General features: G+C 35.3%; 1 protein-coding gene across 1 annotated transcript in view; it reads left to right on the top strand.

Annotated features, from left to right (window-relative positions):
- The window catches only part of CFAP54 (cilia and flagella associated protein 54), a 108,149-nt gene that overhangs the window by 57,862 nt on the left and 37,432 nt on the right, over positions 1-12,855 (top strand). The window contains exons 37-47 of the mRNA XM_069853649.1: positions 892-1,073; positions 1,739-1,966; positions 2,175-2,398; positions 2,498-2,633; positions 4,927-5,035; positions 6,058-6,210; positions 6,703-6,900; positions 7,593-7,680; positions 8,135-8,341; positions 9,886-9,952; positions 12,037-12,219. Coding sequence (XP_069709750.1) covers positions 892-1,073; positions 1,739-1,966; positions 2,175-2,398; positions 2,498-2,633; positions 4,927-5,035; positions 6,058-6,210; positions 6,703-6,900; positions 7,593-7,680; positions 8,135-8,341; positions 9,886-9,952; positions 12,037-12,219 — 1,775 coding nt within the window. The remainder of the gene's footprint in view (positions 1-891; positions 1,074-1,738; positions 1,967-2,174; positions 2,399-2,497; positions 2,634-4,926; positions 5,036-6,057; positions 6,211-6,702; positions 6,901-7,592; positions 7,681-8,134; positions 8,342-9,885; positions 9,953-12,036; positions 12,220-12,855) is intronic.

Genomic DNA, 12,855 nt, shown 5'->3' with positions numbered 1-12,855 from the left:
TAGTCAGTAATGGGGCATTTATAATAACTCTGAGCATTTTTTATTGTATTGAGTAATATGTTACTTTTAATCAAATTTATCCTAGATTTTAGTAATGAGTGTATAAATTCTAATATATTAGTGATATTGGTTTTCATTTTTCAGAAGTCCCCTTACCTCGACCTATTAAATTGATAATATTCCAGATTATTCTAAATGCAAGGCTAATTTTTATCAGTTTCTGTCGTTATTAATTGGTCTGTAGTTTCCTTTAGGTTTCCTAATGTCAACAATTTCTTGGGTCATTCTTTAAGTCTTTCTTAAAATTATAGACTTAAGTCAATGCAATTCTAAATGAAAGAATTCCATGAAGTATGTAGTTTGGCATGTTTAGCTTGCTCTCTGCTTCTGCCTGAAATCTATAGCTCAGATATTACTGTATTCAACTACCATGAACCTTTGTGTTTCCCCTTGGGGGAAATTTAGTATTGAATAGAATAATGAAACAATTCTACGGGTATCACGGAATTTGTCACAAATCTTCCCTTCTTCCCAACTTCTCCTTTTAGGAGGCTTTAGTTTCCGAAAGATTCTTGGGAGCTTACCATGCAGTGATTTTTTCCGAAAACTGTTAACTTGTGTGTGGGTTGTGTTTTGCCTTTGAGGCTGAAAACTATTTGGTACACATTAGTTTACTCAAACTTTTTTTTTTTTTATCCATGCTTCTGCCAACACTTAAGTAAAAGCATCTTATATTTTAAATATCATAACCTTATAAATATGATAACCTTAACACTGGCATTTCCCAACATTCAAGTATTTAGCTGCCACAGGAAAATCCTAGCTGGGTGATAATTTTTTTTTTTTTGAGAACTTTAACTCATTTTTAACCAGTTAACTTTTTGGTTGCAGGTACAGATAGACCTTCTGAACATAGCATTCAACTGGGTGGAACAGATAGTCCTCGAACTCAAGAGACAAACAATACAGAAATACCTGTCTCTCATTCCCCCAAAGAATGCAACCAATTTCTGTCAAATACAATTTTATTGGAGCATTTTACAAAAATCTTTTTGCATCTAAGAAGAGCAGTGGTGAGATATGTTTTCTTATTTAACATTAAGAAATATTGCTAAGCATTGCATTAAAACACTACTTTGAACATTAAAAGAAACCCCACACGTCAGAAAAAAGACTTTAGTGAAGAAAATTGATTTTTCATTTTCTGCAAAATGTCCAAGTACAGTGAATGAACTACATCAGACACATGACCTATCATAATATATATTTCTATCAAACATATAATAATTTATATAAATGTTTTATTTTTCATTTAGCTTCTGTAACTCTTCTCACTTGTTTGAAATATTTCTGAAAATACTTGCAGACCTACCTTTCCCTTTACAGATCTTAGTGAATGCCTTGGTGGTATAAACAAAAGTGACTGAAAGGAAATGCAGACCAACTACTTTTCCCATAATCCCTTGTAAAACAAAATAAAAGCACATGTATAGGTGGTGTGAATTTCTTATTCTCACACCAAAAGCAACAATTAAATTAAATTATAAATCAGTGCTCCTATGAAATTTTCCAAATTAGGATTCTATAATGCTTTATATAAATTAAAATATTAAATGATCTGTTATTAAGGACGATCCATAGACTGTGGTGTTGAAAGATCTAAGCTTTGCATCGAAAGAATGAAGCTTTTAATTTCTGTATTTCCAAAGTATAATTATATTTTGAATTATATGCATAGGTTCTTGCTCACCGTGGTGGCCACTGGACGTTGCTTCAAAATGCTTGTCGAGAACTTTGGAACTATACTCAAGAATTGCAATTGATTGCTGACCATTCATATTCCCATATGAATACATTTCCCCTTACCAGGGATTTTCTTAGGAACGCCATCTGGTTGCCATTTTACTTGGCATCAGACATGATCATTGATATGATGATCGAGCTACAAGCAAGCAGATCTCTTAAGGTAAAAATTATTTTTATTGTTACAGTATACTCTTTATTGTCACACCTTCAGTAGGCATAGATTTCTTTCTCTTGCATTATATTCTGATATCTCAAAGTTATTTTCTGTTACAAGTTTTTAGCAGATTACAGTATTTTCTAATCTTTATTATTTACTTTATCCTAAAACCAAGTTTGAAAGTAACAGTTAGAATGTTTCTTCACTGTAGATTGTGGATCCTGAAGGAGACTTCTGCATTCCCAGCTGTTTAGGAGGTATTAATGATGAGAATGGTGGCTCTAATCTCCATCCACAGTCTCCCCTCGATGATGTAAATGTCATTGATTTGAAGTGGATATGTAATCTGATTCTTAAAACAATAGAATTGTTATATCAAATGAAGAAGTGGGAAGCGCTGGTACACATAGCTGTACAATTTAATGTATTTACACAGTAAGTTACACCAACTCTAATAAAAACCAAAAAGCAACATTATATAGTTAAATATATGTTTATTTTGCTTAATTACTAGAGTTTGGTTTTTTTTTTCAGTGAGAGATACACAGAACAAGTGAGTCCACTGTTGGTGTATGCTCAGAGGCAGCTGCTGGAAAGGATACAGCAATTCACTAGCCCAGACAGTCATCAATCTCATTTCCTAAAATATCTGTCTGATAATGCACATAAGGTGAAACACAGATTCATTTTTTGTGTGCACTCTTAATGTGAACTAAATATAGAGAAATAATTTAAATTATTAGATTAGTATGGTTTTCCATAATGTTCACAAATAGTAAATTCTAATAAATTTATGGAGAAGAAGGACCTGGGGGTGTTGATTGACAGCTGACTGAAAATGAGCCAGCAGTGTGGCCAAGAAGGCCAATGGCATCTTGGCTTGTATCAGAAATAGTGTGATCAGCAGGTCCAGGGAGGTTTTTCTCCCTCTGTACTCGGCACTGGTGAGATCGCACCTCGAATCCTGTGTTCAGTTCTGGGCCCCTCACCACAAGAAGGATGTTGAGGCTCTGGAGCGAGTCCAGAGAAGAGTCCAGAGAAGCTGGTGAAGGGACTGGAGAACAGGCCTTATGAGGAACGGCTGAGGGAACTGGGGTTGTTTAGCCTGGAGAAGAGGAGGCTGAGGGGAGACCTCATTGCTCTCTACAACTACCTGAAAGGAGGTTGTAGAGAGGAGGGAGCTGGCCTCTTCTCCCAAGCGACAGGGCACAGGACAAGAGGGAATGGCCTCAAGCTGTGCCCAGAGACATTCAGACTGTACCTCAGGAAAAAATTTTTCACAGAAACGGTCATTGGGCACTGGCAGAGGCTGCCCAGGGAGGTGGTTGAGTTACTATCCCTGTAGGTATTTAAAAGATGCGTAGACAAGGTGCTCAGGGACGTGGTTTAGTGGCGGATAGGAATGGCTGGACTCGATGATCTAAGAAGTCTTTTCTAAGCTAGTGATTCTATGATTCTATGATTGAGGTACATGAAAAGGCTTATATGACATGATTCCTACAGCAGCAGAGGTCTGGGCTTGACCCAGAGAAGGTTTCTGCCATTCATAATGTAACCATTCCATCTTATTAGCCTAAATCTAGTTTCATGTTAATTCTTGATGCTGCTGTTTTATCCTGAGAACATTTATTTGGATAGTTTGCAAACTCTATTATTAATTAAAATAAAACACAAAGAAATAGCTTTGTTTCTGCATTGAACACTGCTCCTACAGACCAAAAATAATCAAACTGTGTTGACCCAAACACTGACAATACCAATAAGAAACTTGAAAAACTTGATCACCAACAAACCCCCCCGAGCTGCTCAGCAAATTCCTCTCCTTAAAAGCCATAGCTCTATGTATTTTATAAAGTGACATTGCTACTGCGAAATTTTGATGGAACTAGCTATTATAAATTAGGATTCTTCTATTATTTTTTTTAGCCTCAGGTTTATTTCTGAGAGAAGATTTGTTAAAGTCACATGTACGCTTGTCGCTTTTAATATGTTTCTATTCGTAATATAAACACAGGACTTGAAGTAGAGGGAGGAAAGCAGGATTTGGAATTCCACATGGGTTTGTTCTGAACATGGTTCAGGAGCCACTGCCTTGCCTAGAGACAGCCCACTGCTGCCCAGTGCTTGCAGGAACTCAAAGGCACTCCTGGCTTGCGAAGGGCAGCTGAGGTGCTCTGTCCTGTCGCTCTGGAAGGCTGTTACCTGCTGACTTCTTTCAGGCCCTGCTATTCAGAACATGGTTCTTTGTCTGATAAAAGGGCAGAATGGCGAACCACCACATAACGCTGTAATCTGAGCAATGTGGAAAAGTAATCATAGTTTTGAAAGACAACTTAAAGAATAAAGACTATTGTTAGCAGTAATAATGCTTGTTCAAAAAGGACATCATGAAGTTAGAGATTTTACAAAGCAGTGCCATTTGGAGAGTCTAGAACTGGTTCTGAATTGGTTCTTTTGCTTCTGAAGTGATGTAGCTACATTAGCAGAAGAAAATGTCTGCGCTGGATTTGCTCTTTGTAGAAGTATGGAAGTTTCTCTAGCAGGGTTAGACTGCTTCTGTTATTTGCTTAAAGCTATTTTATATAAACCTACAGAGCATTAAATGGTGCTTTACAGGCAATGTGCTCCTTGGGCACGCTTACGCTGACAGGTTATTTGCAAGCATGCATTTATCCTGACAGAGAAAGGTGGTATATTTGCTGAATGTCAATGAGTTCTTATGATTATGGCAAATAGCAAATAAGAGATAAACTCATTAACATCTAAACGCTTATATCCAGTCATTAGGTGCTGCGATTTTTTCACCTCCTACTAACAAGAGTACTAGTTATGGGTCATTAGGGTCTTTGTAAAATAGTTCTCTTTTATTTTGTCATTTGACTGAGTATTTAGATTGTTTAAGCACTAAACATTGATTTTTCTGAATATTATTCAATTATCATGAAACAAAACTTGTTTTTTAGATGAGTTGCAGAAACTACATAGCACAGAAATTACAGCTGCCTGTGGCCCATTCTTCTAGTGAATTGGCTTTTCCTGGATTCTGTCCTGAGATGAAAAATGATTATACAGGTCAGAGCACAATTCAGTATCTTGAGTTCTCTTTTCTGCCAAAACCTTTCCCTTTTTTTCATACTGGATATATGTATATATTGCTTTCCCCCTTATCATAGGCCTTCCACTGCTCCTGTGATCTGTTTCTTTTGATATAAACTTAGTTTTGTCTTCAAATTTTTATTCTTCATATTTTGGATGAACAGTAATGTTGTCAAGACTTTTCCAAATATATTTTGGACTGTATCGGAAAGCAGAGAAAAGCAGTTGTCACCCAGATGACAGTTGACATACAGTATGTTGAGAGAGCTTGGTGGTCTTGGTCCAGTTTTCCATCTGTGTTGTTCGACATCCAGCGATATACCCAGAAGTTAACGTGAACCTGCACTGTTATTAATAAAATAAATAGGAAAATTGTAGTGAACCATAAAGCGACACCTCTTTTACCCACAGTTGTTGTTCTTTCCTGTCAGGATTAAAATGTTATAGTCATTAATGAAAGTTTGTAAAGCATAGTTCCTTATATCACAGAAATGTCAACACATTGCACACAAGGCTTTGTGTTCAATTCAGCTGAGGGAAGTTATTAAACAATAAATAATGCTGTTTGTAAGAAGAGTAGATAATGTTATGTATTCACTGGAGAGAGCATGCTAACTCCCAGGTTTGTTACATAAAAGCTGCGGTAACTGTAGTAAATATGATCAGGATTTGTAGTAGAAGACTTATTTCCAGAATTCAGACACTAGAACTCAGAGAGCTGAGCTAAGGCAGGGCAGATGGAATCGAGGGAATATAGATGTCAAGTGACAACTAAAATATAGCACTGAAAAAGATACAGATGCTCACAAGTGTTCCTGGTGGTTAATAATTTTGTTTTAATTCATAATTGAACAAGAAGCAAAAGGAGACTATTACATTAATCTATTTTAGTTTTAAAGTTGTGGAATTGTTCAAATACATGTTTTGTAGGGTGATTTACTAAAAATATAAACTTATGTAATGCAAAATTTTTCTCCGTAACTGTTAAATCCTTTCAGACTGCAGTCAAGACAAAGCCCTTTGTTACATACCTCTTGATGTGAATGAGACACTGAAATGTTTTAGAGATACTCTACAGAAATCTAAATATCACAGCAGAGCACTGAGGCACAGCAGAAAACTACTTTCATTATTTCTTGCACACACACAAGGTGAGTGCGACCAAAGCGTTTTTCACTTATTAATGCATATCTATAGTTAAAGTAATAAGGACTGAAAGGAAAAGATTTTTTAAAATTCAACTTTTAGTTGTTATTGACAGTTAGAAAAAACATAGAATATAGTTATATAGGAGGTTCTGTAAACATAAGCTCTAAGCCTGATTTCCTATGATTTGTGTCTTGTGGTTGGATAATATATTCTTTTTGTCATGAAGCTGTGTCACTTGTCTGTCTGCAGCCAAACCTCTGTCAGAGGGCTGACAGGCAGACCTTCCCAAGTTTATTTTCATTAGATTACACTGACCAATGACTTATGACCAGAGAGTTTAATTATGAGACACACAGAGTCATAGCACAGAAAAGCAGATAAAAAAGTACACAGAAATTGTATATCTGTTTGAGTGATATGTGGAAATATTTGTGGTGCTGGAAATAGTCTAATACTTTTCCAAACTGATCATATAAATCACTTTTCTGGTCTAGAAAATGCTGGAGGAGTAATCGGCAATCATATCTCTTCAAATAGAAGGCTGGAATTTAATGTGGGAGCCGATCTGATATTTCTACCAACGCCACAAGACCTTTCTCAAGAAAAATTTAATTCCTCCAATACGGTTGAGAGCAAACCAATACCACAATCACAGCTTTCCATAATTATCTCTTCCTATGAACAAACAATTGGTAATTTTTTTCACGTATTTCTGTTTATAGCTAAGATGTTATAGCATTCTGCCTATTTGTGTTCATATATGTTACTTCCAGTGTTATTTCCCTCTGTCAGACAGCTATAGCTGGCTGAAAGCTGGTTTCCAGAAATACAGTACCTTCTTTCTGTTAATTCACAAAATCTGCATTAGATCGTAAACGAGCCACTAGATAGTTATAACTTCATTTATCTCATCTTATGAAAAAGCATTGCTTCAGTGTTGTTATAGTGATTAATCCCAAATTAGAAATCTGCTGCAATGATTAGCAGATTCATTTTAAGTCCTTGATGGTTTTTTTTCTAGCAAATGGACCTTTTGAATTCTGTGCATTTGAATGGTTGACCTGGTTGCTTGCATCTTATGTTCCAGTATGGCTTTGTTCATACAGTTACAGCTCAGCACCACCACCTGTTTTTGCTGTATGACAAAACAAGTGACGTTTAGCCGTTCAACAAATACCCTAAATGATTTCATTTGAAGCAAGAGGTCCAGAAATGGTCTAGGGATAATGCTGCTGTGTAGAAACCTAATAAATCTTGCAAAAAGTATTCATGCATTGAATTACATGTGAATGCTTTCTCCTCATGCAAAATTTGTTCAAGATTCAGTAACTGATTTAATGATCTGACAGCATTTTTTTCTAACTGATTATAAAATAAATAATAGGAGTCCTTGAAATGAACAGCCAGAGAGACCTCAAGGTTCAGGCTCTGCATGAACTTGGAAATCTTCACTTTTATGCTGGAAACAAAAGGTACATAGTTATTGGATTAAAAAAGAGCATGGTTTCATTTTTTTTTTAATCGGCATTCATATGCCCTTCAACTGTCTTGCAAGTTCTTGTACTGTTCTGTAGTCCATATAACTTCTTTAATCTAACTCACTATTAGCTGTATTTTGAGAGGCTTTTTTACCAAGAAATTGTGTATTTTTCTTAGCTAGTTAATTGCAACTAAGCAAATTAATTAAGCATGTCTATGTGTTTTTAGAAAGTCATATCTATTACTTGACGATTTACTTCAGTGTAAGTCCCAGTAAGTTTGTTGACCAAGAATGGTATCTTTTTATGTGGTAGAAACTGTATTTCAGTTTTTGACCTAATCAGAATTAGTTATATCTCAGGCAATAAAGGTAAAATGAAGCGAGTCTTATCTTCCACTTTGGAAAATGTCAGCAATATGATGAGTGCTTTTTTTTATGTGTTACAGAGCTGCTTTTAAATATTGGTGTCAAGCCCTTGATGAAACACTCAACATTGCTGATGCTCTTAACAACTGGCAAGAATCAGGTTTTCTAAAAAATGCTACAGACTGCTTTGCAGTTGGAAGATGGACTGATATTAGTCAGAAATTTCTTTCTCGGGCTGGAGTTTGGGGTTGTTTACATGCAGCAGTCCTAGTGGCTAAGATAGCTCAGTAAGTATTTTATCTATGTAATGTATTAATTTAATATTTTAAACAAATTGCTTATCCAGGACAGCAGGCAACTTGAAATTAATTTAAAACTACTAAAGAGTTGCTATTAAAAAGACTCATCAAAAGCAGAGGAGTTTTTCCTTTCAGGAAGAAAGTTGCTCTCTTGGAGAAGATTGTTTGTTCCCTTTTCTTGAGTGCTCGTCTTTGATCATAATTGCAACTGTATATTATATGGCGAGATCATTGAAATAAAACAAAATGATAAAAAGTCATAAGCACAAGGATTTTACAGTCATATTGATTTTCAATTGAAATATCACATCTCCCAAGTCATTGCACATATTAAATATTAATGTATCTTCAAGGCAGATTTACTGCCTAAAGTACTCATTTTCTGGTGAATTACAACTAAATGAAATTTGAATTACTGTATTAAAGTTTAACATCAATAAATATTTCTGTCCAGTAGTCCTTGACTGCTGGTAAAGCACTATGGATGTAATTCTGAGCTGTTCCTCAATGTATTGTACAATATAAAAATATACAAAATGTAAAACTTAGAAATACCTAAGCCAGTTCTACATGACCTTAGAAGCATTATACCTGTGAAACGGCAGAGTGTCATCTGAGTAAACTGTCTTACCTGAGAAACAGGGCATATTAATAGCACTGTAAAACGTCTGTAAACCAAGGTAGCTTTGGAAGTATTAGCATGGGTATTTCAGGATGAAACAGCATTGTCACGCTGAGAATTAGCACCCAAGAGGAAAAGGAGGGAGTTTAAGCTGTTTATAAATGACAGCTCTTCTAATTCTGGCTGTGGTGCAGTCTCAGGTCCAATTAGGCGAGACCCAGTCCCTAGCTTCTTTTACAGATGCTTATGGCACATGTTTGCTGCACTTTTACTATCCTTTTACTGCTAAAATGTCTGCTCCAAATCCTAACAAGAATCTGGAGGGAGCTATCCTCTTCCTCACGCAGAACTCTTCAATTCAGACCTGACTTGGGCTCTTAAACATCTTTCCTTTGAGCCACTCCTTCTAGAGCAACTTAGTCTCAGGCTGTAAAATACAGATTAAAGATTTATGATATTGCAGATCAGAGGAGTACCCTGCTACCAGGATGGTTTAAAGCTCTGATGAGGTAATGTTTGGGATTAATTTCATCTAGCTAAACACCTACCATCTGAAAGTCCACACATGCTGGTTATCTTATGCTTCCTTTATGGAAAGAAATACACTTTTAGGTGTGAGTTACTTGACCTGCTTTATCTTTCTAGTTTTGTATGAGGTGAATTTTGCACTTAGGTTATTTGTTTCTCTCTAACTAGAATCTAGACAACTCCATTTGCCTAAGGTACGTCTTTGGTCAAATGCTTCTTTCTTTGCATGGTGTAGCTGAGCACCTATCTACAGAACAAGCAGATGTTTTCCAATATAGTGAACATCTAGATTGTCTTATTATTATACTAGGAGTAAAAAAAGAATTTTAATAATTTATATTGATGGGCACATTCATATTTCTTATTATTTGTTGCACTTCAGGTATATAACAATATCAAAGATGAGATTAAGAACTAAGTACTGCTGTTTTTCTGCTATACTTTTTAAGGTAAGTATAAAATTTCAGTTAGAATTTGTGAAGTTGATAAATTGCTTCTAAAATTTAAACCTCAATATCCTATTAAAACATTTCTCTTTTCATTTTGATTGCAAAGGAAAGCTGGATATAAGAGGTTGTTGACAATCTATGCATATTAGATCAGATGTTTTTATCCTCTGTTTTTTAACATTATTCCTGTATTATAGCCTAAAAATTATCACTTCAATAAGAGGCTAGTATCTCAGAGAAATAAAGAAATACTGAAAAGTGAAGATGGCTAAAAATATATGGCAGTCAAATATATTTTTCTTCCCTTGAAGTGTTCTGCTCAGGAAGAGCTGGATGGCATAAAAAATTGCACAATGTTCTGTCAGACCTCTACAGAATCTTCACAGGTTGTAATAAATTTTCAGCCAGGATAACAGACTCTTTAGTAAAAGAATTTTTTTTAATACTTTTTAGCATTGAAAAATATTGGTTTGTAATACTAAAATCTCAGCTCCATAAGAACTTTGCTCTAACAGAGGATAGTCAAAATGATTCAGTTTCATTTACAAAGAAAATAAGATCATTAAGTTTGTAACCTTTCAGAAACCAACTATAGAGAAAAAAAGGGTTTCACTTTACTTTTTAAAAAAAGTTTTAAGGTAACAGTTACAAAAATGATATAGGAAAAAGAACTACAAGTATTCTGCCAGTCGTACTCCGCTGGGATCAATGCTTACTCATCCGAGTGCAAAACCTCATTAAGTTTAGCAAAAGAAGAATAAGTTGAAGAAACAAAGTAAAGAACAATTTTGACTAGCTTCTAGCACTGTAATTGCTGATATTACAAAGCTGAGCAATTTTGATTCCTCCTTCTGACAGAAATAGTGGTAAGTGTTTGTTCCAGCTGTATAATGTTAGAAATAATTGTGACTTGACTGAACTGGGTCTGATATTAATTGGGTGAGTGCAGCTTGCAGGGTGAGTATCTTGAAAAACATAATCAATTACTGCCACTGTACCTTGTGAAGTTCAAGCCCATAATTTGCTCCTTGATTTGGAAAGCTTTTATAACCTTATTTAAATTCCACCTCTGGTGTAGGCTTTAGGCTTGTTAATATCTTAGATCTGAGTATATAAATGCATATTTCACTAGCATCATTGTTAATTACAACAGGATAAACACAATTGGGGAGGGGTATCCAATATCAGACACAATGTTAGCACTCCTCCCTGTTTAAAGGAGGAGCATTTAATTTACTTCCTTAAAGTTCACTTAAGTTTTACGTTATATGATTTAAGCTGCACTAGCTGACCTAGTTAAAAGTGTGGAGCTAGCTTTTAATTTGCCTTAATGTCAGCAACTCTCTCAGAAAAAAATTCTGAAGTGATGGTAAGGCAAGAACTCAGTAAGGCAAGGCTCGGTAAAATCAAACTAGCTTTCATAGCTTGTTGGGAAAATAAAAAGATTTTTCTTCTGATGGAATATGTTTTCCATGAAACATCTTTGGACTGGTAAAGAAATTCTGAAAGTCTGAACACATGCCCAGAATCATCTCAACAAATTTTTCCTATGCATTTTCCTTGATTTTTTAATGGGGATATTTGAATAAATTACTAAGTTTTTGGTGTTGTTTTTTTTTAATTGGGCAGAGACTGATCCTAGAAATTACCTAAGAAATCTTTGTGAAAATGCTTATTGATTTATAAGGGTTTTTTTCCAGTGCTTTCAGAGATCTATTTGGGATGCTTTGACTTGGAACCTTAGAGAAACACCACTGGCTCTTGGAAGACTCTTCATTACCTGGGAGTACTTGCTGAGGAATCTTTCATGATTATTTTTCTACACCTAGATTAGTTTTTTTTTTCTTTTGCTTGTTCTGTGAAATACTGCCCTTAAACTGTTTTCAGCCTGTTTTTTTTTTCTCCATCAAGCTCACAAGTAGGGCCTTTTTTTAAAAAGATTTTCCATGGTTTTGTCTGGAAACAACTGGATACTTAAGACATTGAGTTTCATTTATGAAGTAATTTATGAGTGTTGGATTTTTATAGTATTTCATTAGTGACTATACATCATTTCACAAGGAGTTCATTATTATTACTTTCAGAGCCTGTTCAGAGCTTCTCTTCCACATCCAACATCTGACTGCGACTTTGCACAATATGAAACAGATATGCTTATTCCTGGTATTGACTTGTTCTCTGATCGCTACAGAGCTGATATCTCTACTGTAGTTGCAAGTCTGAATTTCCTCATGTTTGAACTACATTGTGCAAAGCAAAATTTAATAGTAAGTACTATTTTTATACTCTGAAAATGCATTTTAAGACATCTAATCATATTTTTTTGTGGGGGTGTACTTATGAGATACCTCAGCAGTTCTATCAAAATACCTGTATGGTTAGGTTCTGTGGCACTGAGAATAGAGGCAAGGTATAGCTTGCTGTCTACAGCTTTTAGAATATACAGGGTACTAGTTTATTCAAGAAGGTGACAATACATGGTCCACTTAGCACAGGCATTTTGGAGGAAACTTCTTATTATATACAGTTTGAGATACACTGTACTATTACTTCAAATGCAGTATGTCCAGCATGCTTTCAATAATTTTACTTTCACATTCAGTAAATAAAAGTCTCTTCTACCTTTCTCCTTCTCTCTTATGTTGATCATGTACCTTTTCCCTCCGTTTAATGACTGACCACTTCCACTTTCATCTAGCTTCTTTCAAAGGTGTGATTCTGTGTGTTGGAATAAATAGATTGCATTGGTTACTAGTACTGAAAAAGGTGCAATTCTACCTCTGTTCCTGTTTGGTCCTGTATGCTTTAATGGATTTTCATGTCAGGCAATTATTGTACACCTCTATAAATCAACTCTCCACATGACAGAAAACTCCCCAGGCAGAAAAAGTGGATAGTTTTCT

Source organism: Phaenicophaeus curvirostris, chromosome 1 (assembly GCF_032191515.1).
Source record: "Phaenicophaeus curvirostris isolate KB17595 chromosome 1, BPBGC_Pcur_1.0, whole genome shotgun sequence".
NCBI lineage: Eukaryota > Metazoa > Chordata > Aves > Cuculiformes > Cuculidae > Phaenicophaeus > Phaenicophaeus curvirostris.
This window is presented reverse-complemented; position numbering and strand designations above follow the sequence as displayed.